The sequence below is a fragment of the Chlamydotis macqueenii genome, chromosome 17, assembly GCF_036417535.1.
Source record: "Chlamydotis macqueenii isolate bChlMac1 chromosome 17, bChlMac1.mat, whole genome shotgun sequence".
In the NCBI taxonomy this organism is placed as follows: Eukaryota; Metazoa; Chordata; class Aves; order Otidiformes; family Otididae; genus Chlamydotis; species Chlamydotis macqueenii.
Window position 1 is genome coordinate 3,090,478 of NC_141572.1, and position 26,541 is coordinate 3,117,018.

The 26,541-nt window shown below is 41.8% G+C and overlaps 1 protein-coding gene and 1 long non-coding RNA gene across 5 annotated transcripts in view; one reads left to right on the forward strand and one right to left on the reverse strand.

Annotated features, from left to right (window-relative positions):
• Nucleotides 1-749: 749 nt before the first annotated feature.
• The window catches only part of KDM2B (lysine demethylase 2B), a 122,528-nt gene continuing 96,736 nt past the window's right edge, over nt 750-26,541 (forward strand). For 3 of the 4 annotated variants that reach the window (XM_086761209.1, XM_086761210.1, XM_086761212.1), the window contains exons 1-4: nt 6,471-6,611; nt 7,708-7,852; nt 11,134-11,212; nt 18,593-18,639. In XM_086761209.1, the coding sequence (XP_086617335.1) occupies nt 6,561-6,611; nt 7,708-7,852; nt 11,134-11,212; nt 18,593-18,639 (322 nt within the window). In that variant the 5' untranslated portion in view covers nt 6,471-6,560. Of the gene's footprint in view, nt 900-6,470; nt 6,612-7,707; nt 7,853-11,133; nt 11,213-18,592; nt 18,640-26,541 lie in introns of those variants that run through there. The other variant, XM_086761208.1, reaches the window with a different exon arrangement.
• On the reverse strand, nt 5,344-6,423 carry LOC147598567 (uncharacterized). Its single transcript, XR_015260393.1, has 2 exons — nt 6,325-6,423; nt 5,344-5,615 (listed from the first exon to the last, which is right to left on the reverse strand). It is a non-coding gene; the product is annotated as an uncharacterized LOC147598567 (long non-coding RNA).

Below are 26,541 nucleotides of genomic sequence, written 5' to 3' on the forward strand. Positions count from 1 at the left end.
GCCCCCGAGGGAGCCTGAGGGCGGGCGGGTCTCGCGGCCCAGAGGGCGGTTCCCGCCGCTGTAGGGAGGGGAAGAGCGCGGCCTCCTCGCTGACGCCCGGCGGGAGCCGTGAGCGGGGCCTGGCCCGGAGGGAGGTGTGGTCCCCACCGCCCCCCCGAGTGGGTCAGTACGGGGGAAAAAAAAACCCTCAGCAAGGCCCGGCTGGAGCCTGGGGCGCGGCCTCCAGGTGGCTGCGGCAGCGGGGCAGGTGAGCAGTCTCAGGTTGTGAGCGTAGTTGACGGGAATCTGTAGTTTTTCAGTCAGTTTTGTACACCCCTGCCCGGCGGCGGGTGCCCCTCTGCTCAGGGCAGAGAGGGATGAGGTGGTCCCATGCTCTGTCCCCGCTCCTTGCTGCCTTCCCTCAAAATGCAACCACAAAGCCATTTCTTAACTACTTCCTTCTTTAGCCTCCCCTCCTAAAAAGCGTAAACATTTTATCTACATCTGTCCTGTGGATCTAAACCAGACTGAGGGCCCACCCTCACTTCCAGTTAAAACTGATGCACCTGTTTGTCACATAGTTAAGGTGTTCATAACCATTTTGTACGCCTAGAGCTCCCGATAAATATTTTTTATCAGCATGCAATTGGTAAAGTTGATCAAGCAGAACATTTCAACAGATAGGTATGCCAGTGCTGAAAGATTTTATTACCACCTTCATGCAAACCCTTTAAACTTTAATTTTTTTTTTCTGTGTTTTACAGAGGGAAAAATGAGGCATATAGCAGAACTCCCTAACAAATACATGGCACAGTTATGAAGATGACTTTGGAAAATGTCCGAAAGAGATGGATTCGTCGCCCGGTGTGCAAGGCGTCAATAATCACACACTCAGGAGAGACATTGCTCGTTTATTTCAGGTTTGCACAAGCCTGGGTTTTCGCTGGTTTTCCACAAATCAAGTACCCCAAGCGGGATTCTTTGCAATATATTTACACACAAGATTTTAACATACTCAACTTTCTAATACATATGCATTATTATTCTATTAAATTATTGGTTAGAGTCTCCCTGCCTAGCATGTAAATTAGTACACATGCCCAGTCCCGTTACTGCACCTATTTCTTCCGAGTCAGTGATTTGGGTAGAGGGTCAGTGGTCGTGGTGACCACTGCTGGAATTACCTTTCCCCTAGTTTTTTCAGTAGTTTGGCACCATACACAAAGCATCCTCAAAACCTTCTGGTTAAATGTCTTCCTCAAGGTTGAATTGGTAGGATGTCCTTGGTTAAAGTATACCGACTTTGTTCTTCTGATTAGAGATGATTGAGTGTCCTCTACTTGTTAGCTTATCATATACAAAGAACATCTTGACTTAATTAATATTAGCTAAGTTTCAGAGTTAGTCTTCAACAAAAAGGTGAGACTTAATACAGTGCCATGTCAAACTTGTGGGTCTGGAGAATTAAGGGATGTGCAAGAGACAAGCCTGTTGCTATTGATTTCTAGTGAGAAAAATAAGATTTTAACAATAGAAATAATACTGGACAAGAATACTTTTGCTATTTACAGGCACAGGGATGACCACATACAAGCTGAATCACTGCAATGCTAGTTCCATTAGAAATCAAAAGCACTGGTGATTTTCTATTGCATGTAAATTTTCCACCTTATTTACAAGTAAGAAGAATGTGGCACATTGTCTTTAACATTTTTGCTTTGTTCTTCTCTTCACACCTTTCTCTGATTTGCAAGGTCATTCATTTACTGCACAGTAAAAGCGATGACAACATAGGTTACTTAATGCTTTTCATTTGCATGGCATTCTTTTAAAAAAGACATAGTTGAAGCATCCAAGAAAAAAATCTTACCAATCTGAAGTTTTCAGAGGCATTTCCTGAAAGTAGCATTTCTTAGCACATAGATTTGATCTCATTCCCTTCTGAGGAAACAAACAGAGCTGTCTTCTTGTTATAAACAACTTTTGGTTGGATTTTTATCTACAGGGACATTAAAACACCGCTGTAGAAGAATGAGTTTGACTTACAGTCTTTCCATAAAAGCCTTTGCTGTTGTATAAATTACTCCATGGAGTGTCTGCCACCTTCTTTCTCTTTTATGGGTTACACTACTACTGTATAGCATCCATTGAGTGAAAGTCCAGCGTAAGTTAGCATTATAAAACACTACTTTTTGTTCCGTGTACTTTAATTCTTAAAAAAATACCCAGAAGACCTCATCACCACAATCAGCATTAGGGCATCCCATCCACTTTTCCAAACCAAACCCATGGGGAATTTTAAGCTTCCGAGTCCCAGCACTGTAGCCTTGAAATAAGCATAATTTCCTTTCCCATCAGAAATAAAAAAACAGTTTGTTAAATAGGAAAAGGTAAATTAAGGACCAAGCCTTCTTCTGCAACTAAAATATTAGGACTGTAGCAGTATACCTTTTTTCCCATTTATGTTCCATTTTATAGCTCCATTCTGAGGTACAGACTAAACAGGATAAATTATTTTATTTCCATCTCTAATTACTCATTATTACACACCTCTATACTGGCACTCTAGAGTTAGCTGAAACAAAAAGAGTCAGTCATGCTTAATTAACTCTTAGAAATGCTTCAGGGAGTTCTGAAATCATGTTGGAGTTCAAAGCTGTGGTTTGATGTTACCTCTGATCAGTGCAATTGCAGAAGGCCACCAAAAGGGTGTAGTCCTGCACTCCTCGTTCATCTCACCCCATTCTCCTCTCCATCCTGTGGATTACACCCATCAAATAGCTACAGAGCTTCAGTAAATTGACCTAGTGAAAAAAAAAATCTGTTTTTTTTTTTTTTTCTTATGGGTGAGTTTTCTGCTGGATCAGGTCACTGAACTGACTTACCCTGTGGCTGCACAAACACTAGACCTAATGCAGGAGAAATGAGAGAACACGTGCAAGAGAAAGGGAATGGCTCTTTCAGCAGCAGGCTGTTATTACCCCTAATTAGAGGTAATGTCAGCCCATTCTCTGGATCATTTATGCATGAACACAATCGGAGCAGGTGGCAGAAGTCCAAGTTTCTTTCCAGAAAGCCCTGAGAAATCTGTACACTGTCACAAGGACATATTTTTTTCCTCTGCTAAAAATGTACTTCTCTGTTTTCTGTAGGAGGACTGAATAAGAAGAATAGGTTCACAGAGTACCATATGATTAACGTGGTACAGTACTGAGCATGCAAAGGTGTTACCCTCTGCATAGCAGTTTTTCTGAAACATATTTCCAGCTTCACATGCAAATCTTCACTTCCATTTGTGCCTGTTGCTGTACCAAAACCAAATCAGGTTACCACAAAATGGAAATTATGGTAGATCTGCATTAAAAACAACACATTAGAAGTTGCAAAAGGCAAATAAAGGTTTGTCAGCAGTCCCAAAGAGCGAGGAGGTTAAGGCAAGCATCTCTGCACATCTCATCTAAAGTAAAGCTTAAAGTTTAGTTGGTGGGATTTATGCAGAGGAAAGATTTTCATTGGTCATGTCTAGAAAAACTGTGTAATTTTTAGCTTCCTTCATAAACAGTGAAATGGTTACATACCTAGTCTTCCATCTTAACCCAAGGTAATGTATAGAATGGTAGGTCTTACGGGATAAAAATTCTTCAAAAATGTTTTAAGACTACTTCCGTCCATTCTATCCAATAGGAAATATCTGTCTGAATGCTCAGTAGGAGTGAAATAAACCCATTTCTTCATACAGCACTACAGTTCTTATTTTAGCATGAGCCCTGCAGTACAAGTTTAAGTAAATGATAGCTCCTAGTTTCAAGCTAAGAAGGTCAGAATCCAGCACACTGTCGTGATTGGATTTTAAATAATTTAAGTTACATTAACATCCAGCAAATAAGTTTTATGTGTTTTTTTCTTTCTTTCTTTCTTTTTTTTTCCTAATACAGTCAGACTAGCTCCTTTCTCAATAATCACTGCTCCCTTTTCAGGGTATGAATACAGAAAGTGGTTTTTTCCTGTATTTTTGACTGTGAAGGAAGCCAGCCTTGCGGCAGCCCTGGCCAAGTGCTGCCTGAGGGGGGCCAGCTCCAGGCACTGCTGGAAGCCTGCGCGTGACCTGCTTGGAAGGGAAATGAGCCCTAACCCTCCTCTGCCAGCACCTAACCTGTGTCCTGAAGCACGCAGTTTAATATTGCTTCTAAATGTTTTTATCCCATCTAATGCAGCTGTGGATATTCTCATAATTCACATCTTGCTGCCCTCCGTTTTTTCTTTCCAGCGCTTTTGAGATGGGGTTTTTGTTATTAATACATAGATTACAGTATTATTTCAATGGTAAAATGAATTGTAGTTCAGTAAGAATAATTGGTGTCTTAAAACAAGGTTAAAAACATGTTTTCTATTTTTTGAGATCTCTAGATTAAAATTGCGATATTTCTGAAACATACCTACTTCCATACTTCAATAATGTGCTCTGGTGTTTCCAGGTGTACGTGATTAATACAGTCTTTGGGGGGTTTGCTTGATACACCAAGAGTTCCAGATTGTTCATGTAAAAAAAAAAAAAAAATTAGAAAATTAAGTTTTTCTTTTATGTCTCTGTTCTATCTTTTTTGGTGGACTTACGTAGAATGGATGGATTACGACTTTTTCCTCTGCTAATTCTCTAGGAACATCCATTTATCTTGTACAAGTACTCTGGCCTCAATCCTACAGATGTATACACATGCCTTTAATTTTGAGTAATCTCGCCTGAAAGGTCACCATACACATACCTCTTTTCAGGATGCATGCATTTGCTGTAATAGACATCTGGAATCCACACTTCGATATATAGCCTATACAACACTTCTGTATGACAGTAAAATTCAATCATCTGCAAATAGGGAGATGTTAGAGAAAGAGGACATGACTTTTCAAGATTCTGCAAACAGTTACTGGCAGATGTAGGAGAAGCTCACTGCCTTAAATCTTAGGTTAGAGCTCTGTCCTCTCCTGCCTTTATCCACATGTCATGATTCATTAAAATACGGATCTTTCCAAAGAGATGACTGGTGAGGCCAGCAAAAGTTGAGTTTTGATGTGTTTTATCTTTTGCATGGTATTTAATAAGTTTCATATAGCACCTAGAACGTAACTGGTTAGGTATGCAAAGGGTAACTGGATGCTGTACGAGTATGTTTCTGTTGGCTGAAGCAGACAGGAATAGTCAAGAATAATGCCTTATTTTAAGAAAAGTTTTGGTCTGTGTTTAACTGATTGGAGAATTAAGCAAATTTCAAACTGTCTTTGCATGGCTTTGAGATTTGCTCTGGTTAGATCAGAGCACTCCCAATTTTACTGGCGCAGGAGAGATAACAGTGAACAAGTACCGTACCAGAGGCAGAAACACATTTATTCTCAACATCAATCTCAAAAATTGCAAAAAGCAAACCAGAGGAGCACTGACAAAGCCATTCGCCCTGGCTCTGGGTTTAGGTACGCTTTGCTGCTCCCTTTCGTGAGGGGCGCAGAGGAGGTGCAGGACGTCGCTTCAGAAAGTAGCCCCACTTCGGAACCCAGAGGCTGTTCAAAACCTGCACTCTAACTTGCTATTGCCATCAGATGGTCCCAGTATTTGCTCAGCATCAATTTAGAGTAGATGTGAACTGGTGTTCCAGAAATTAAAGTCTTAGGAATCTGCAGTATACTTAAGATTTTTTTTTTTTTTTGTATTCGTAGCTACTTTGTATAATTTCTACCTAGTTTTTCATGCACTTTCTAACTACCTGTTGTACATGCTTATTATAAAGGCAATTTTGCTTTATTGAACACCGAATAACACGTTATAGCTATGAGAACCCGCTCCCAGAAGACAAATTAGAGTAGTTTGGAACATAGGTGCAGATCTTTGAGCGTTGCATGCAGCGGCCGGTGTTTGCCTGGCCGGACGCGGTGCTGCACGTGTGGCAGAGGGACACGGCGAGGCCAAGCATGCGTGGGACAGAGCGCCTGGCCAAACGCAAGGATTAACCGGCGGTCCACGTATTATAAGATTATTTTCCAGTGTTTGCTACCTCAGTTCACCGCTCTTTGCGGGACTCCTCCAAAACCGCGTCTGGGTTTCGAACGCGAGGCCGGGCAGCCGCTGCCCAACGCGAGCCCTCCCCCGCCCCTCGGCAAGGAGGGCCGCTCCGCTCTGGGGGCACGTCCGGCTCGGTGGGGGCCCGCACTCTCCGCCCCCCCCCCCGCCCTCCCAGCCCCGCTCAGCGCCTGCGTGCCGCGCACTCGTGACCGCCTCCCCCGCAGCCGGTACCGCGCCGCCGCCGCCGCCTCCGGACACCCCCCCTCCCCCGCCCCCCCCCGGGCCCTGTTTACGTTCCGGGCAGTGCGACGCCTGCGCCCCCGCTCCGCACGCAGTGCCTGGAAATGGTTCCTTAGCACTTCGCAAAACGCATCGCCGCCGCCCCCTCCCCCCCAAAAAAAAAAAAAAAAAAAAAAAAAAAAGTCCTGGTGCAAAATTGCAAAACTTTAGAGAGACCTGGATGGCTTTTGTTTTTCCTCCTCCCCATTTGGGCCAAAAATGCAGGACAGGAACTGTTGACAATTAAGTGATGAAACTCTCCAAAAAAATGGAGGCAGAGAAAGACTCTGGAAGAAGATTGGTCTGTAGCTGGCTTCTGTCTATTTCCGATTTGTGCCTTTTAACTGATTTTGCTTAATTGTTTGCCAGGGAAGAAATGCATGTAAAACGCAGGCAGCGGAGCAACTTATTCCGCAAGAGAGCGGCTGAGACACGGGGGAAGGGGGTGGAATTTAACCGAGGGGAAGGAGAGGGTGGGACGATAATATATTAATTTTTTTTTCGCCTGTGGGTAAGGGTTTGTGCTGATCCACCGCGTGTGTGTGTGTGCGGGACTGATGCCGGGGCGGACGTGCAGGGAGAGGGGCAGCTGGTGCACCGACCGACCCCCCCCCCGCCCCCCCAACCGGGACACCTACCTTTGTGCGGGGCCCGCCGTCCTCCGGTACCGGCTCCGCGCCCGCCGCAACTTCCCCGGGAGAAGCGGCACTGGCCTCTGCCGGGCCTACCCCCCCCCCCCCCCCCCGTGCGTTTAACTCGTTCCTGGCCCGCGGTCCGTCCGCCACCCCCCGCTGTCGGCGCTGTAAAAGCGCGGGGGCTGCGCGCCCGCCGCCGCGTTACATAAAGCGAGCTGTGTTTTTTAAACCGCGGCTTCCGGTGTGACTATGGAAACACTGGGATTATGTAAATACCGAAACCTGGGTGCTGTGCGCCGGATCAAACGATTAGCCCTCCCTGCACCCTCCTTCCCTGGCAATTATCTTGTATTCACGTGCAATAATAATAATAAAAATGAGCCGGTTGCTCAGGAGCATTGCTCGCCGTTCTCGGTTTTTTTACGGGATTGCAAAGCGCCTCGGGGCTGTAGCTTGTGAATTTTGGGCGAGTTTCGCCTGTCTCCTGCTTGCCGTTCAACGCCGGGCTCTGCACGGCGGCCCAAATTGCAGTTTTCCCGCAGCCAAACACCTGTTATTCTTCTCTCGTTCCGTGTCACGGGATGGAAAAGGTTGTGCGTGCATGCGTGTTCAATTTGTGTCTTAGCATCTTAATTATTTCCCCTAAAATCTGTTTATCAAATCCTTCTGCACCATCCATGCGCTTTCCTCCCCACCGGTATATATTTTTTATTTTTTTTTCCGGACAATGTGAGGTCTTTTTTGTTTTGTTTTGTTTTCTAGCGATCTATTGGCAGAAGGCGATACGATGAGAACGAGGACCTCTCGGACGTGGAGGAAATTGTCAGCATCAGGAGTTTCAATTTGGAAGAGAAATTAAAGAGTAAAATGTATCACGGGGATTTCGTGCATGCCATGGACGGGAAAGGTAACTGGGGTGGGGGGGGGACACCGCCTGCCCGGCCCGGGCTCGCTCAGCTACCGGAGCCTCCACGTGTAGCTCCGCGCCCGGGTTCGTATTTCGCGCCCCCGTCCCCCTGCCCGGGGATCCGGTGACGACGCCGGGGCCGAGCAGCGGGGGAGGCGCGGGGGTGGCGGCCGCTGCGGGGCCCTGTAGCCCGCACCGTCGCGGAGGGCTGCCCCGCGTCCCGTCCCCCCGCACCGGAGGTGGCTTTTGTGCCGACACGGTGTTTGCGAGGCGGCGTGGAGATAAATGGCAGCACCCTGCGCTCCGTCCACCTCTAACGTGCGGCTCTCCCGTCACCCCAGCCACCGCTGAGGCGCTGGGGAGTTAGGTCTTGGCCAAGGAGAGGCAGAAACCCCAGCCCTCGCTCAGCCGGAGGTAATTCCTGCTCCCTGTTCAATCCAGGACCCCTTTTGCAAAAGGATGCGATTGATGAGCCTGTTTGCCGGGGTCGGAGACTTTAAGCTCGACAACTTCTTTGTGTTTCTATCCTATATTAAATTACAGCGCTCCCCTCCCCGAAGTGACTTGGTTTGCTGAGGTGACTTAAATTACAAAGCGGTGAGCAAAGCCAGAGACCCCAGCTCTGCAGCAGGGTTCTCTGGCAGGAAGGAAAATGGGAGAGATTTCCCCTGGAACCAAACGGGCCAGGTTTGCAAGTCACCTTTATTTTCTGCAGCATTGTTGAAATGGTCCCTGAGTCCCAGATGGCTGTCACCAAAACCCGGCCTTGCTGAGGACCCCCGCTCTCAGCCGGCTTTCTCAGGAAAGAGGAGTTTTGGCTGTAATCCTCCTGAAATGGCTATAACTATGGAGCCACTAATCTAGTTTAGAAAATATCCTTTTCTCCCCTAGGCTTAGTTTTGCATGAGCATTTTAAGCTCCTTTTAGAAAAAATAATGTGGTGGAGAAATTAAATAACCTATCTTAGTTAGAAAGGTATTTGTTTAGGAGATAAGCTCAACCCTGACCCCTCTTCCTCCAAACAAAACACAAACACCAATTTTTTGGCTGGAAAATGTTAATTAATTTTCCAGAAAAGATTGCATTCTGCCCTCATTTTCCAAATACTCCAGCGGTTGCCACTGCTACGTGCTAACTATCATACAATCCGCAGCCTCCCTAGCTCAGCAGCTCTAAAATCTTTGGGTAGTTTTCTCTTTTCTCGGGAACTTGAAAATAAATGAGTGTCTTTTGTTATTTTGTTGTGGTCTGTGTCTGCTTTGTTCGACCACACAAGGGACTTAAATGCTTTGCTGGGGCATTATGAAGAAAGGATCTGCCTTCCTATTTGCTCTGGTTTTATTTTTACTGTTTGGTTGGGTTTTTTTTTCTGTAAGTCCAAGAGTAGATTTAATCCAGGCAAAACAATGACAGTGGTTAGTAAGCATAAAAAAGTCAGTTTATATGAACACATGGAATTGGTTGAGCGATATATATTTATTTATTTTTATTTCCCATGTCCTTGTTTTTATTTCTAATGATAACTTTTCTTTCTTGGGTTTGTTGTTTTGTTGTTTTTTTTTTCTGGCTGGGAATGTGAGTTGGAGGTTTTCCTTGAGATGCTGCTGCAAGGCTGTGGTGTGATTTTTGGCTGGAATACAGTTTGTCATAGCTACTTGTTCTCCAGTCTGCTAGGCTAGATAGCTGCCTCTGCTTCTCCCACTGATGTTATTCTCGATATTTGTTGACTTTCTGTCATGGATGAGACTACTGTCCTTAAAATAACTGTGGTTTATTTATTTGCTTACCTAAAGCCAGAACCGTTCTAATGGGAATGCCTATGAGAAATTAAGATTTCTCGAGTACAGGAACGTTTATTTGGTAACTTTAGTTAATTGGAGTATTCATGACACTTATTCTGAGACTAGGAGCAATAAAGTTTCTGTAATTTTAACGTTTTTGTAAATGGATAATTACTGTGCTCTGATTTTGTAACTTATATCCCTACTTGTCATAATTGTTAACTGAATACAGCAAGAAAAAAGTTGTAAACCAGGAAGGTAATACATCTGCAGGCACGGGAGCTTAGCCCGTTCCATGTATTTCTTTCAGTATGGGTTTTTATAGCAGAGAATCATCACTGGTACGAGTCTGAGGTTCTCGTGGAAGCCTGTGCATTGGTGGCTGAATCTTGGAGAAGTTAAACTACTTGTGTGTACTTGAATATAATACACCAAGTGTATAGCATATGCGGCAGCGCATAGCGTATTTTGTAGCGCTGAAGAGTCAAAAGAGTGTTTTCCAGTTTAAGGTAGCGTATGGATGCTGTATAAAAGTCAGTTTTTCCTGTAAGAAAGAGGGAATAGCAAAACCATAGAAACAGGACATGGCCACTGCAGGAATTCTTCTTCTCTCTGTGGCAGGAGGCTCCAAATAGAGCGTGGGGTTTTGGAGGCACAGCTCACCCAAATCGCTGCCTTGTAACTTCCTCTCTAATCGCCAAATCGCTGCTATTGTGTCAGACCACTGCATAAAGAAATCCCCGGGAAAGGCCAGTTCTGTGTAATCCTCAGAGTGAGGCAACAAGGTGACACTGGTCAGTGTGAACGTAACAAATTTATGTTTAAGTTTCAGTTTGCTTGTGTATTATACTGTGACTTCCAGAGACAAACTATTAATTTTTCACCATCTTCCTGAGTGTCAGGAGCTGTATATGATTTCTGTCTATCAGGTCCTGCAATTGTTTCTGACTAATTAAAAAAAGGTACTATGTTGAAAGTGACAGTAACCCTCACATAAAAATAAAATTACGTGTTCACAGAATCAGGGCTTTCTGCTATACTCAGATAATGCTCATACGAAAACATGTTTTTTTTCCTAAGTAGAAATGCATGGCTTAAAATGTATAAACTTAAACATACAGTTTAAACTACACATTTGCCCCAAAAGTACTCAGCTGATTTGCAGTAATTTAGTTAGGATTGCCCTTTAACTGTTACTTTGCTATTTCATTACAGCCTGGGTGTTTCATCTCAGACCTTAATTGACAAACTCTGACTGGATTCTATTTTATTTGCATCAGTGAACAGGAAAAATAGAGAGCAGCTGGGGGAGCATTGTCTGTCATTTGGTTTCCGATTTGGACCTAAAATATGCATTCTCTTTTTATTTTTCTTTAAGTGATAGTGGAGTTCTTTGGTGAGAAAAGGGAAACGGGGAGCACTTTGAGAAATGTAATGTGAGGTGCCACTGCCATTGTAATTGATTCTGGATTTTTTTTTTTTTATTCATTATTCAAACAGATTTTACTTTTGAGTATGTGCAAAGAGAAGCTCTCAGAGTTCCCCTTATCTTCAGAAATAAGGATGGACTGGGAATTAAGTAAGTTACAACCAAATCTTGATGATTAATAAATGCTTTTATAAAATAACCATTATGCTTTCCACTTGTATGTGATATTTCTTTTGATGATCTCAAAATGTATCGCAATTAGTAAGACTGTCAGCACCCTTGAGAAGAGGAATGATTATTTTCCACTTATAAACAAGCAGATAATGAGGTCTATGAAAGTTAAGTGCATACAGCGTGGTGCTACAGAATCAAGAATAAGTCAGTGATGAAAGTTAGAAATAAAATTCAAAGGTTTTGGCTTCCAGTCCATGCTGTAATGACAGAATAACCTCCCTTCAATTTTTGACTTCTCAATTGTTTTCTGCGTTACAGGTGGAATGTCTAATGATGCCTGTCATTCTCCATTGCAATTGCAGCTCTTCAGAATGTTACAGCTTTGTAAATATTTAATAATGTCTAGTTAAAATGTGGTATTATTAGAATCTTTTTGAGGTTGCATTTTGTTAATATCCAGTCATAAAGGATTTGGTATTTTAATAAGCGAATCCTCTAAGTTTCTTTGTAAAAGTGACAGTGTCTAGGAGAGAAATACTAAAATTAAATACTTTATCAGCTGCATAATCCATAGTTTAGATAAATCTTCCTTGATACTTTTAGAAATTAGGACTGTGTAACTGAAAGATGGAAAATTAATTTTCTGAAAGCATAATTACTTTGTTCAGTTTCAGCTGGAACACTTCAAAGTTTAGGGAACTGAGGAGTCCCAATTATTTAATTAAAAAAAATCAAGCCACCTCAGCATAACTTAAGGAGAGGAAGAGAGGAAATAGTGTTTGGGGTATTTGGCAAGCATATGTCCTTTTAGTATAACAGCGAATAGGAGCTGCTGTGATGCTTCTCATGATGTAATAAAGTAGCTTTATATGTTGAACTCTGAACAGGAAGCACACAATGGGTACTCAGTAGTAATTACAGTAATGTTTATTTTGTTGTACGATTATGTTGTACTGCAATATTTTTTTTTCTTTGGTTATTAAGGCCAGCTATTTCTCTACTTAGTCCTGGATGCAGAATCTAGTTCCTCGTTAAAAAATAATGCAGACACTAAGATAGTATCTTTTCATTTGTTTGTGAAAAGCCTTTCCTAGATCGTATTCTAATTTTCTGGGGGAAAAAAAAAAAGGTACACATGTTGTGTAATGTTTTAGAGGAAGATAGGCAGAAAACCTAGCTATTAAGTGAGAAAGGCTGGTCACTTACAGTTTGTAAACAGTTCTGTGCTTCTTCTTGGTGTTGTAGAAAAATAAACTAATTTTTCTGTTGCGTTATTTGAGAGAAATCGTAGTCAGGTCGAAGGCATTGATCCTTACAGTTTTTGTAGAAGAGGGGATACAAAATATTCCTGAAGTCTACAACCTTCCCTGTAACATTCATATTAAAACCTGAGAAGCAGCCAAAAGTGTCCCATGTTCCAAGCTAAATTATGCTTCCTTTGCAGAAGCCACCTCCTTATTCCTATCCTATATATTAAATAACTCTAGTATAATATTTTGTGACCAATCATTTTCTTGTTTATCTTCTCAGCTGAGTCTCCTTAGTGTAAAGTACCATTTGTTCTACGTTTACTCATGACACTGTGGTCAGCCTGGTTCCTAGACAGCCAATGCCATCTCTGTTGTGCGCTGGTCAGAATGTACATGTACACTGTATCTCTGTATATAACCATCACTTGAAGGTGAATAACTTTTGCTTCAGCAGGAGCTTTATTATTTACAGGAACTTCTTGCCCACTTAAGTGTTGAGGTCTCCACTCTAGTCACACAACTTGGCACCCCTGTCCCTTGCCTCTCAGCCTCCAGATACAGGAGTTTTATCCGCTAGGATGATTTTTCCTGCTGCGCTAGAACCTGTTTTTCTGACCTTCCTTTTGGTTTCTCTGCTCAACTTGGCAGTGAGGTTCTTTTGTTGAAGGTTGTTGCTACTTTTTTGTTCAATTTATTTCTTCAAGAGATGCTTCTCTTGGAGGAGTCACCTGAAGGACATTTCTACTGTGGAAAATGATGGAAAGTCATCTTTGCAAAGATGCTGTCTGCGTCTTGAGATTGGCTTGAGAAGCCTCCTCGACCTGGAAGTGAGCAAAATATGCACCTTCTTGAGCAGCTACCATCAGTTCCAGCAGCCCAATCTTCCTCCCGTGCATGAGGAAGTTCACAAGTTCCCCCATTGTAAAAGAAGAAAACTGAGGAGATGTTTCATCTCTTACGGTGCTAACTGTACCTGTTCAGCTAGCGCTCCATCAGCGGAGAAGTGTGAGCTCATCCTGCAGACACCAACATTACCAGGCATCAGATCCTCAGCCACAAATGGCAGGGCATTGTCAGAGATGGCTAACGAGTACCTCAGCCTGGGACCAATGTGTTTCCTCTGGCTGCCTGTAGCAGACGTGGTGCCCCCAGAACTCAGGCTACTGGGGTGCTGTAGATGTTGGACAAGATTCTTCACAAAGATACCTTGTTTCTTGGTGTCTGTAACCACAAGATGTAATATCTTTTTCTTCTTAATAGCTCGTTATTCAGGATTCTGTAATGAGGCAATTTCACCTTAGACATTTCAACACTGAAATCTCAGCTCACACATAATCATTGACTTCCCTATTGTTCCTGTGCCCCAAATCTGGAGAGCTGCCACCTGGCACTTCCCTCCGCTTTCGGTTAGCTGTGCTTTTGCTGAAGCCTCCTGGTGTGATAGTGCCTTCGGAGAGTGGTCTTTGGTCTTTCTTGATCCAGGGGTTTGGAGACCCTTGAAGCTAACAGGATCACACGAAAAGTAATCTGGGTTTTTGTGTCATGTGCTGGCTTGTTTTTCTTCAAAATATGTCAGTTTTAGAAGCATTCACAGTCAGCCTTCCTGTTCCTCTTCCTTCCTGGAAGCCAGCAGTAGTGTTTGTTAAGACCTTGAAGAAGGGAAGGCTTTGGCTGTGTAGCTGCCCTTTCTATGGTTATACACCATGTGTACAGGCAGGCCAGGTTATAGATGCACTTCTATGTTTTGCTGAGGCAGAATAAAGACCTGGCCTCAAATGCTTATGTGTATGCACACATACTCAGCATGAATCCATGTATAGATGTCCACGCCTCAAATACGACCATTGAAAATCAGGTACCTTTAACGTAAGCATCATCCAAGCAGTCAAGTAAACAGCAGATTTGGAACGGGCATTGGAAGTGAGGAAGTAGCGGGTCTGAATGCCACATGCCTTTGTTTTCAGTTGGAGTTCTGCAGCTCTGGCAGTTAGGATAAAGCATCTTTTGAATTCTGAACTGGACTGCAAAGAGGTGGAAGAGGAGTAAATGCTAATCCACAGCAAGAGTTTTGGAGTCACTTGTCTGACCCTGTCACATACTGGATAGTGAAGGAGAATACGTGTTTCAGTTTGCTGTGATGAGCTTAAAGCAGTATCAGCAGCCAGGCTGGACTAGCCAGCTATTCTGTTTCCTACCGACCGCCAGTATCCTTCTAATGTTACTCTGACATCTTTCCTCCTTTCTAGGGCTGTTTCCCTTCCTCCCTTTTGTGAACCATCCACGCATCATGTGCAACTCCTTCCTCTAGCTGGAATTCACTGCCAGAGAAGAGAGTAAAAATACTGACTTTTTTTTTTCTAAAGATATTTTTGATTAGTTAGTGTGCTGACAAAAGTAAGAGCAAATTTTATCTAATATATGAGCTTTGGATGGTTCCTGCATGGAATCAGTTGAATTTTCCACTTCACAGTTAGCTGGGTGAATTGTTCTTATATTTCCATTCTCTGCTGAATCATTGAATAATGACTGCTCTGGGGGATTAAAATACTAGAATTTGTAGATCAGTAATCTCTTAAAGGACATTCAACATCCTAATATTTTTTATTTAAATGAGCATGACTTATTAGTTTGAAATGATCTTGTAAAGAAATTGTACACACTTGGGCATAAATGTCACTAGAGTGAGAGAAAGTTTGAAACACAATTTATGTTTATTTTAAATGACAGAAGTTAAATGCATGAGCAAACTTGCCTATTTGGCACTCTGCAGGATAACATTTCATTTTATTTACATTTCCACTTCTTACGTCTATCTATCAAAAGCAGCTGGCATGCAATGTATGAGTTTTGTGGATGTGTAGATCCAAAAATGCTGTGTGCCCTGTGTCCCAGGAAGATCAAAATGGCATTGACACCTGCCTAACTGATCCAGAATGTTGAGAACCTTTAATCTCATCATCCTGACATTTACTGCTTCGGTTAATGAGTGTCGTAGTCTGCCGTCTTCCATCACTAAAGTGAGACTGGACAGTTTGCTTTTGGAGCTGAGTCATTTGCTGATGAAATTCAGGAACCTTACATTCCACTTCAGGCTCTGGAAGAAATTATGCTTTCCTGGGTCTTTTCCAGCACTACTGTTTCTTGTCCAGAGCAGGCTGTGTGTATCATGATATGGTAAATTGGGTGATCCACATATATGTAGGGTGACTTTTGAGACCAAGTGGTCTAGAAAATATATAAGATTATTTTTAGAGTTCTGACGTTTTGAGTAACTGATGATACATGCTTCCACTTCTGTTTGCTGTTAAGCAGTCAGCTTGCATGTCTGTGCCTGGCAGATGTACAAAGCATAGCTGAACAGTTTGGTTACTATGCTCAGAGGTACTCCCAAATGGCAAGGAATGAGATGAATGAGAAAAAAATTATTATAATGAAACTTTGAAAATTGCCTTCCTGTGTATTTATGACCATCGTGAGCTGTTACTTGTATCGCTAGAAGCAGGAAAGTCCACCTGTGATCTCTTAGCAGAAGAGGAGCTTTTTTTCTTGGAGGGTTGTTTGGTTGTTTCCAGGATTGCAACGTGGAGAGAGAATGCTCTTCGGAGAGGTGGTGTCTCTTTTATCTGAGCAGCGGTCATCTTGCAGTGGATTGTGGTTAATCAGACATGTATGCTAGCCAGAGCTCATCCTCTTTAGGGCTGGAATAGGAGACTTTTCTAGCAAATCTTCAAACATTTAGCAAAATGCAAGTTTGCACCAGTGCATGCTAAAGTGTTTGCATTTTTTTTTCTGTTTAAGGCAACATGATTTGTGTATAACAGAATGCTGAAAGTCTCAAATGTAGTCAGTCATATTTTGATGTTAATACAAGTCACCTTACTATACTATTCTTCACCTATTTTTTATTATATGTGAAATCTTCGGAAGCATTCTTAGTGTTTTTACCCAAGATGCGTTTGCCTGAAAACTGCCTAACAGTGAGGAAAAAAAAAAAAAATCTCTGCTCAGTTCTTGCATGGTTGGTATTCTGGATTCATATGCAGAAAAACAAAGGAACCAGCACTTACGATATAGGACTGGTGACATTACAGAAAACCTTAAGACCTTTTCTTTTTTTTTTTTTTTTTTTTTTTTTTTTTTTTTTGCCATCATAGTACTGTAGCGAACCAGCCCTAATTGTGTAAGAGTGAGTGTGGCAGTTACACTTGGTGGGGCTGGAGATGAAGTGCCGTCATTTATGGTCTCAGCAGCCAGCAGAATGGGTTTGAATTAAAGCTGGACTTCCCAAGGCAACCTACCTACAAAATGGGTTCTTGTACTTGAAACCTGCCATGTCCAAGCCTGAAGGTCTTCCCTTGGTGTACTCTTTCTCTAATGTATCATACAGCCTGAGACTGCAGAGAAAGAACCAAGGATATCCCAAGGTGTGCTCTCCAAAGAGCTAAACGTGCAATTTTATTGTTAGGGAGGATTGTATTCTTCCGGTTCGAGTAATGTTTATTGTTGGCTGCTGCTGAAGCTCTCAGAAAGACTGGATTTGCTTGTGTGCAGCTGAGTTAGGGTTGTTATCTCTCTTTTTAAATTTTGATTTATACAAATATGAAAAAGATTGCCCATCTAATTGTTCTACATGTCTAACATAAAACACAGGCAAGCTGTGGCATTTGAAGATAAGCCTTGCATGTTCTTGTTGCCCACAAATAGTTCCTCTTCCCCTACTTCTGACTTTCTAGTGTTTGAAAAAAAAAAAAAAAAAAAAAGATGAGCTCTGAATGAACCCTGAAGGTCACTAGATTCAGACTGTTTCATTCCAGCGAGGGAGTGAATTCCAAAGCTGTGGGGCCCTTGCAGCTAAATGCAAAGATGTGAGGGTTGGCGGAGAACTAACAAAAGATATTGTCCAGCCTCCGCATCCCACCAGGGAAGGTGATAAGCGTGAAAGAAAGTGGACAAACAGAATTTGGCAAGTAGTTCTCAAGATATATGCGTGACAGTAAATGCATTTTTAAACGTTACCTGTCACTGTTTTCTTAATAGTAAAAGCTGTTGCTCTAAATGTTTACCTATGGGCTGGATTGTTCAGATTTCTAACTGAATTATGTCAAAAGTCCGTTATGACCAGAAGCAAGTGGTTTATCTTCAACCCAGGGCAGTACAAGCTGGGCAGAGCACCTAGCTGACAGGTCCCACCGAGCTGTTTTTCATTACAATTCCTTAGTCAGTTTTTGTGTGATGTGAAGTGTGAAATACTGTCATTAAGGTGAAGTCAATCAGCTTGAAACTCCACTACTGTTTCTGTTTTCTTTTTCCATCCAGTCTATATGTTGCAGAATTTTACTCTCTCCTGACACGTAAAACTCTCGCGCTTGATATACTAGGCTATTTTCTAATTACATTAAACTCTAAAACAGTGGCTGTGTTAGAAGTGATCGTATAAATGCATCAACATTGGTGAACCAATTATGCTGCCATTTAATTTAGCTCGGAGTTAGGCCAAATTGAATTGAACAACAATTTCCCTACACACCAAATACAGCCAGGTTGTCTTCTGCCAGACAAGGACGTTTGGAATAGTCATTAAAACAAAGGCGCTTTATTTCATTATTTTTTCTGTTTTATTTCCAAGCAGTGAATCAAAGCGTTGATGATGTGACTTTGAACAAATCGGTTTACTGCTCTGCGCCTCAGTTTGTATCCACTGGCAAATGCGGTAACGCTCACCTCGGGGAATATATGTGAGGTGCCACCAGTTGCAAAGTGCTACGAGTAGCTTAGCAGGAACGAGCTATAAAGGTTTAGGATTTTACTGAAATCACCCCCAACCCCTTCCCTTCCCTCCCACTCCAGGGCTGCTAGAGAGCGTTTGAGAAGACACCTCTTCTCTTTCATTACAAGTAGAGAAACTTTTGTACACTTGCCAATGCAAAGATGTTATGTATGTCATTAAAACTTGCACTGTCCACGCTTCAGAGAGGCCTTGCTGGAGTCCACCTACTGCATTACAGACAAAGAGCACTATACATTTATTTCTCTTTTATTGTGGTAATGAAAGTGTACCCATACTTATCTTGACGGTATTTAACGTTGCTTTCTTTGCTAATTACAGAATGCCTGACCCGGATTTCACCGTCAGAGATGTGAAGCTATTAGTGGGTAAGTTATTTTGAATGCACTGGATTAACTCCCTACACAACAGAATTGCTTTGAAATACTTGTCCAGTTGTGTTTGTAGACATTTGTGATAACTCTCAGAATCTGGGAGAAGGCATGGAGAAGCAATTTGTAAATTAAAAAGGCTAGGAGAACCCTAATTAGTAGTTGTGCTGACCAGATTCTGGTCTCATGCTGGATAATTGACAGATTGAAAGAGTGAATGCTTTTGCTGTTAACAGGTGTCCTACACAGAGTTTTGTGATCCTGGAAAGCGGCAGCTCTATTGATAAAGTTCCTATTTTTTTTTTTGTAATCTATTGTAGAGCATCTGTTTGTAAAAGGTATGATTGGAGCCGTACCACCTTTTGCCTGTGCTCTCCCCACAGTCTCTGTCAGTGTCAGGCCAGGTCAGTGCTTTGAGGAAAGGTTGCTAAGAGAGACTGAGCACAAAGCTTTGCAAACTGCCTGTCTTTTTGATAAGACGCAAAGCAGAGAAGTGGTGACTGTAATGAGCAAATGTTTCCTAGCAATTTTTGCAAAAGAAATTTTTTTAACTCTAAGAAAAGCTTACATTTTGAGTAGGAGATTGTATTGTATGTTTCTTTGAAATCTGCTTTTACTGAAGATGGATGTGTTATTTATCGTTTATCTGAAATTGTTACTGAATACCACACTCTGTGAAGTTGTCACTGTGGAGCTAGCTGAGTTTTGGATATGTTAGCTCCAGTCCTTCACAGAGATGTTTAACTGCAGTCTTGCTATTTAGAATTTACTGGTTTTATTTACCTGTATTGTGGCTAGTCTTTTAAATTACCCCCATTGCTGCATTCTGAAAGATGAATTTTTGAAAATTACTCTTGAGTGTAATAATCAATAAGAATATCAAGTCTGGAAAAGATGTGGTTAAAAAAACAAAGGAGAGGAACTTGTGCCTCATTTCTGTTCAGTTGGGGTTATCTGTGAGAGAGGGGTTATCTCTGATAACCTTCCTTCACAAACAAAACCTGGCAATGTTGCTTAATTTATGACCATTTATAAGTTTGGGGGGAAAAAAAAGCCCCAAACCTCTTTGGCAGAAGTGGTGGGGGAAGTCCTATTTGGTAGCATTTCTGATGGTCAATCTGCAGTTAAATTAGGAAATAAGAGGAGGGTGTTTGGAAATCCTAAATTTTATGGATTTCCTAAATACTTGCATGTGCACGTGTAGGTACAGAATACCTATTTTTGCTGTGGAAGAGCCTTGTGCATAAACCTTGTAATTAGTTTGACTCTGTTTTTAATTTCTGTTAATTTGTTCCATAGCTGATAAACTGCCATTTCGGTCTCTGAAACTGCTGAAGCTGAGGGTCTGACTTTGAGATGTTTTGGAACAGCATAGTGTTGCATAACAACATTGTTTTTCCTGTATAACAGTCAAAGTGTGGGAGTTGCATTTCCTCAAGATTGATGTCCCTTGAAGTATTAGGGGGGTGGTGATTCCTGTGTACATGGCCAACAAAGCAGGAGGGTATTTATAAATAAAATTACATTTATAAAACAATGGAGCAGAAATAACAATCGTAATTAACTTTGAGATTAACTTTAATGTAAAAGTTTCTCACAGCTGGTTCAGCAATCCATTTATATGCTCTAGGCCAGACACCGCACGTCGTGGGTCTTTTTTTATTGTGTTTGGACAAACTCCTTTTGGAGTCATTGTACTGAACCTGTAGTGTTGTCAAGAACAGTGTCACCTGCTGTCTTTTTTTAATAAGGTTGATGAATTCTGGCATCGCAGGTGGAAACTTTGATTCAAAAGATCCAAAATATTTGGGAAATGGACTGTAAGTCATATCTGAAAAATCATAGTTCTTATGAACGTTTATGTGGCTGTGGAATTTGTGCTGTACGTAGCAGCCACATTGACATGGAGAGCACATGGGGGCAATTCTTGTCTCCATGCCAAATTGCTAAATTATCTACTAGTGACTTCAGGAAACACTGGTGAGCAACTTTCCCATTGCATATCATTGCTGATAATTTTTTCTAGTTTTAGCTTAATATATATGTTATACTCATAATCTAATGTTCAGAATAATCTAATGTTCAGATAAAGCAGGTGAAAATTCTTGGTTTATTAGAATCTTCTGTAATTGTCCCTGCATTCTTTAGCAGACTCCTCAGATCTTGCCTGAACCTCCAGGTATCTGCGTTTCTGAAGCGCAGTGTTTTCAAAACTTACTCAATGCCTTGTTAAACCTGGGAGGGAATGATGTTTTGCGAATGTGAAATGGAATGATCATAACTCTCTGCATCTGAATGTGCGTGGGAGTCGACAGAGAGAGAACATAGCTTGAAAGATGTTGTGTTCTGTGTAAGCTTGGTTTTTTAAGTGCTTATCACTATAGTACGCTGGTGCTATTTAAGCCTATAATTTGTTCTCTTTTCTTCTTCCAGCCAGGAGAAGCACATTTTAAAGAGATGGTGCTGGGTTTTTCCCAAGCACATAAATTCCAGAGGAAGTTAATGATCCTTTGGTCTCAAATTATTCTGAAAGCTTTCTATCTATTTCCAAGGTGATTGTTGTATTGTCTCCATACTTAAAACAACCGGTAGCTTAGCTTTTTAAATTTCCCTTTTAAAACTGCAGTCTGTGGCAATAATAAGGAGAAAAAAACAGTGGGATTTCTTGATTGTTGTTTGTGCTTACTTGGGCTTAGATGTTTAATTTTTTTTAGTATTTTCCCAGACTTCCAAAGCAACATTGCCATTGTGTGTTGAGTTTTTGTTTGTTTGTTTGTTTTCATTATTTAAAGAATGCGGATGCCAGCTGTAATTTACTTTGGTAATGTTTATCACCTGCACATCAGCATGCATGAATGAGCACCTATGTCTAATGTGTGTGGGTGAAACACTCTTCCTGTACAGTTGCTTTAGTGTAGAGAACAAACGCTTTAAACTGCACAGTTGGAAGATGTTACGACTGGACTCCTACCTCCATATGAAAGATATCCTGGCTGCTTTTTAAACCTGAGACAGTGGATTAATTTCAGCAGTTGGAATTTGTCTGATCTCTGAAATGGCTGTGAGCCAAGAATGGAGAACAGAAGAGGAATTACTGGCCTGCTTAGGAACTTGAGACAACTCTTGAAAGAAGAAAAACTCTGTTGCAATTTAATAACTATTAAGCTTTGTACTTTCATTGTCTAAGGTAGATTTGATTGCTAGTTCTGAAGGACCAGAATATCACTGTCATCTCTTCATAAGCTGATTTAAAATTTGATTAAGAGGGTCATTGGCCCTCTTAATGTCACCCTAAACATCTGCCACATCTGCACTGAAAGTTTGATAAGTGTTATTTCTGCAGGCTCCTTATTTTTCGTTCTTGACATGCCATGCTGGTGTATTGGTGGTGTTCGTATATGCATACGGACTACTTAAAAAACAAGTGCACTGCAGTAGCTAGTAAGTATTGGGGATTTATTTTATTCCAAAACTTTTTGCATGTTTACGATTGTTGTCTTTAGATTGGCATAGTATCTTGGTTTCTGTCCTTTTTACTTTCTTTCATGTTCTCCTACTCCCTTGTTTTAAGGGCTCCCAAAAGTTTAGCAAACTTATCCCCATTGTTCATTTCTTCTCTCTAACTAGAGTCAATCTTCTGGCTGGTGAACAGTGTATTTCAAGGATACTCCCAGCTGGGGCTACTGTGTGACTGCTTTATGCTAATTACACGAAAGAACAAATGAAGTACACTTGCCAAGATTCACCTAGGTCTGGGCAAGGAGAAAGGTTGCTCAGCAAGCTGTTTGAAAGCCAGGGCTTCTGTGGTTGCTGTTGAGCATCTCTAGCCTTTGCTACTCCTGAATTCAAGGACTGAATGCAATCATTCACTTTAGTCTTTGATGTCAGAAAGTCAAAACATTCTATTTTTTAAAAAATTTATTTGACTTTTGTCTTTCTGTTATTCTTTACGGACATCATGTAGTCTGAAGAAGGGAGCACTAAGTAGTTTTGGAAGCTATGAACCACGTAAAGGAGAGAGAAAGAGGAAGCATACATGAATGTGTGCATCAGTCTGAGCTCCTTTCTCTTTCTTTGACTACTTTTTTTTTTTTTTAGTGGTTTGCTTGGGTCAGCACTGATTGAATTTAAAAGAGTATCTGCTTTTCTGTGGCATCTGCAGTGTCTCGCCCTCTGACTTGTAACTGATGTCTGCACTGCCTTTGTCTTCCTGCGTTGTCACAGTATGCCCGGGAGCTCCCTGGGTAGGTGTGGAGTCCCTACACAGGCACGATGTCTATATGTAAACAGTAATGGCTAATCTGGATGGATTTGCTTTTATTTCTTATTTTTAACCAACCTCTCTTCAGCTCACTTGCCACAGGCTGGCGGTCTGCCGCCATTGAATCCCAGTTTTTACACTCATACCTAAATAAACTAAATAAACCGCTAAATAAACCTAAGCGGTGCTGCTGTGTCTGTAATGTGCACCATCTCCTCTCTCTGCAGGCTGTGTAGGTTTGTGTGCCAGGGAATGTATTATACAGCCCCAAAGTCAAGCGTGCAATCCCGGTTAGTGGCAAAAGGGGCGATTTCAAAACATGCTGAGGATTGTGAGAAAGAAAAGAGACTTTCAGTGATTGTGATCCCTGGGCGGAAGAGGTTAAAGTTGTGACCACAGCGGTCACTTCTGTAGGATCAGCAGCATTGTTGTATGGAATTCACCGTGCCCAGCCGGGCATTGTATCAGTGGGAACAGTGGAAGTACAGGACTATTTGTGGGGTGGTCTAACAACTGACATAACTCAGTGATCAATTTTATTTAACTCGCTCACTAAGGGTTTATTTATAGAATTAAAAAAAAAATAAGTGTGGGAGCAGTGGAGAATATCATCAGTCATGTATTTTGCTGTTAAAACCACATGCTGTAGATTGGACTGGGCCATAGTGCTTGCGTGGATAAAAAATGTTTGGTTCCCTTCATTTAGTTGCTGTGTTCTCTTCATGAACTGTGCTGAAAGGCTTTGGTGTTTTCATCATGTATAAAGAATCCAAGTAAAGTTGAAAGCAGCAAAGCTTTTAATTGTGATAAAATTTGTGTGTTGAGGTATGGCAGTAAAAAGCAAACATGAAACAGCTCCGGAAACTGTTGCGGAGAGCAGTATTCATCTGGCCCAAGGAGATGACACACAAGATGGGACCTAATAGATCATTTCAATATTTGATTTCTGTGATTCTGTCAAATCTTTAGAGACCTGGCAGCAGGCTTTGATCTCCAAGACAAAGGGTGAAAGGAAAAGCAAGGCTCTACATATTCTGTTGCATTCTTTGCTGGGAGTAGCTGAAGAGATACCTGGTTATTGCTGGGTTTTGCCTTCTCATTAGAAACATTAGAAAAGGAGTGAGCAAAAAATTTCAGTTGCAAATTGAGTGTTTAAAGAAATATGTGAGAAGGTCTTTGCCTCAACTATGAGTTTATCATCATGGTGTCAGTGGAGAAAGGTAACAGAATAAGTTACATCATTAAAACCTGGATGTTTGCAAGGGAAAAGCCCTTTAAATAGAGGGGTTTGGCCCTGCCAGTGCAGGTCAGCCTTCCCTTGCGCTGCTGACAAGTATCAGTTCTGCTGTGTACCCTCATACATCTGCTCATGGTTTATTCACGAAGCAAATAAGATGTTAAGGACTTCATCGGACTGCCCTGAAGTGAGCAACTGAGCTTTCTTTAACATCACTGGAAGAAATTAGACCTGCAGGGGAGCATTTCACTAGCTGTTAAGGTTTTTTCACAGGGGAGAGACCTAAGCAAGCTTGCTGAAGTTTGGCATCGTAACGTTTTGCTCATTGTAGGAGTAACTGTGTTTCCACAGGGTAATGGTGCACAGTAAATAGTGAGGCCTTCTTTTCCCAGGTGGGAACCAGGCTGAAAGGTGAAATGATCTACTCAGGTGCCTGTTCAGTGCAGTGCTGGAAAGAGAATTTGGGGAGCTCAGTTTCTAGTTTTCCCGTAAACTGTACGAGATGTACTGAATGCGGTGAGCCATGGCCTCTTCTGTGCAGGGTGGTGCAATGGGGTGGAACGACTCCCCTTACTGGTTAATGTAAGCAGGCTGATTTAAATAATTTAAAATTCAGTTGGGACAGAAAGGATTACTGCCCGTCAAGTGTATGTAACAGCCATATGTGAGGCTCTGTATCTTTCATCTAGCCATTTTTGTTCTATTATATACATATGTTGCTGTAATCCTCAGGAATGCCAGCTAAAAGGAGAATATATATGACAGATACTTCACAGAAATACAAGAACCCCCTTAATCCATGCTACTGGAAGTAGGTGATAATGAAAGGGGAATAGGAAGAGATGCAAACATTGTTGGTAATGATTATTCTGGGTTTCTAAAATGTGCTTTTTATATATATTAAAAACTGTACACACATTTATAGATGTATATGTATACATAGGTATAAATTTAATTCAGTACTGAATCAAGAATTGTAAGTGGTGTCTCCACAGAAAATTGTGGTGGTGGTGGCTACAGATCAGGTGGGTAAAGGCAGGAGGAAGGGCAGAGACTACATAAAACATTTCTTTTACATTAGCACTCATTTCTTCTGGTGCGTTAGCAAAAAGGCTCCCAGCCGGCTGTGCAAATGTGTCCAACTTTTTGTTAGTAGCTACTGAAAAAAGCTGAGAGCAAACCAGATAACTGTCTCCGAGTAACTGGTTCCTAGTGATTTTTTTGGTTCATTCCTCTTGCATATTTGCTCCCCCTCTCAAATGGATCTGCTCTGAAAATTGTATCATGCTTGAATTCACATCAAACTACAAAGCAAGTTGAGAGGCTTGTAGTGTGGTCTGCGGGCAAGTAGGGGAAATTTTGTCTTAATCAATGTACAGTTCTCCATCCTGTGAAAGAAAATTAGCCGTGCAGATACAAAAGAAGGACAAAGCAGCCACACACTGCAGTTCAGAAAGCTTTCCATCATTTCTGCTGAATAGGGATCTAGTGTTGCTTTTTCTATAGAGCAACACTCCATTTGTTTCAAGGAAGTTGTGAAATTGGAGACCAAGAGGAGTTAGGAGGGAGGCTCATTAGAGAAACTTTGTTGTAAGGAGTGCTTCCCAAAACTAAACAGGCTGTTCAAAGGAAGTGCAAAAGTCTGCCCTCGGACTTGCATCTAAGTCTTGATTAAGATGTATGGTTCTCCCCGTGTGGGGATTTGTCCTGTGAATGGGAGCGCCACGTTTGGAAGAGCAGAAGAGCTGAGTCAGGAGTCATTAGCTGCTCCAGGAGTCTTGTGTTGGAGGCCTAAGGAGGAAGCAGTGAGGTCCTTGCTCTGTCCTAGTGTCCAAATAATGTGTTTTTCAAAATGCAGTGGACCAGGCTCTTCTAGGGGAGAGAAGTCAACACTGATCTCATGGGAGGAGAGGTTCTTGTATGACATATTTCCATTCATTGTAAGATTTCTCCTGCTGTTGTTCATGGGGTTTTTTGTGCCCCACAGTGTGATCTGTGCCTGGCTTGCTCTCTGGGTTCTGATTTTTTTCCTGTTCATGTAGGTAGAACTGTTGGAGTGTTAATCAAAATTGAGTTAATGAGAGCATCCTCATTTCCATGGTTTGGAAGGCCAGTGTCTGTGTAGTTTTATAAAAAACAACTTGTGAACATGTTCTTCAGCCTGTGAGGATTCAGATTGAGGGGACTCCAGTCTCTGGATCCTGCAAGTCACACTATGAATTCATCAAGGCACTCAGACCCACAGGAGACAGTACATCTCTCCGATAGCTGAGAGGAGCAGGGGGATCCAAGAGCACTTTGAGGACAGGAGATAAGGATGGCTCATTGCAGGATGAGGCTGAGCTTGGATGTTCCTCACAAGTGACTGTAAAATAATCGCATATCGGTGCTATTCCCATTG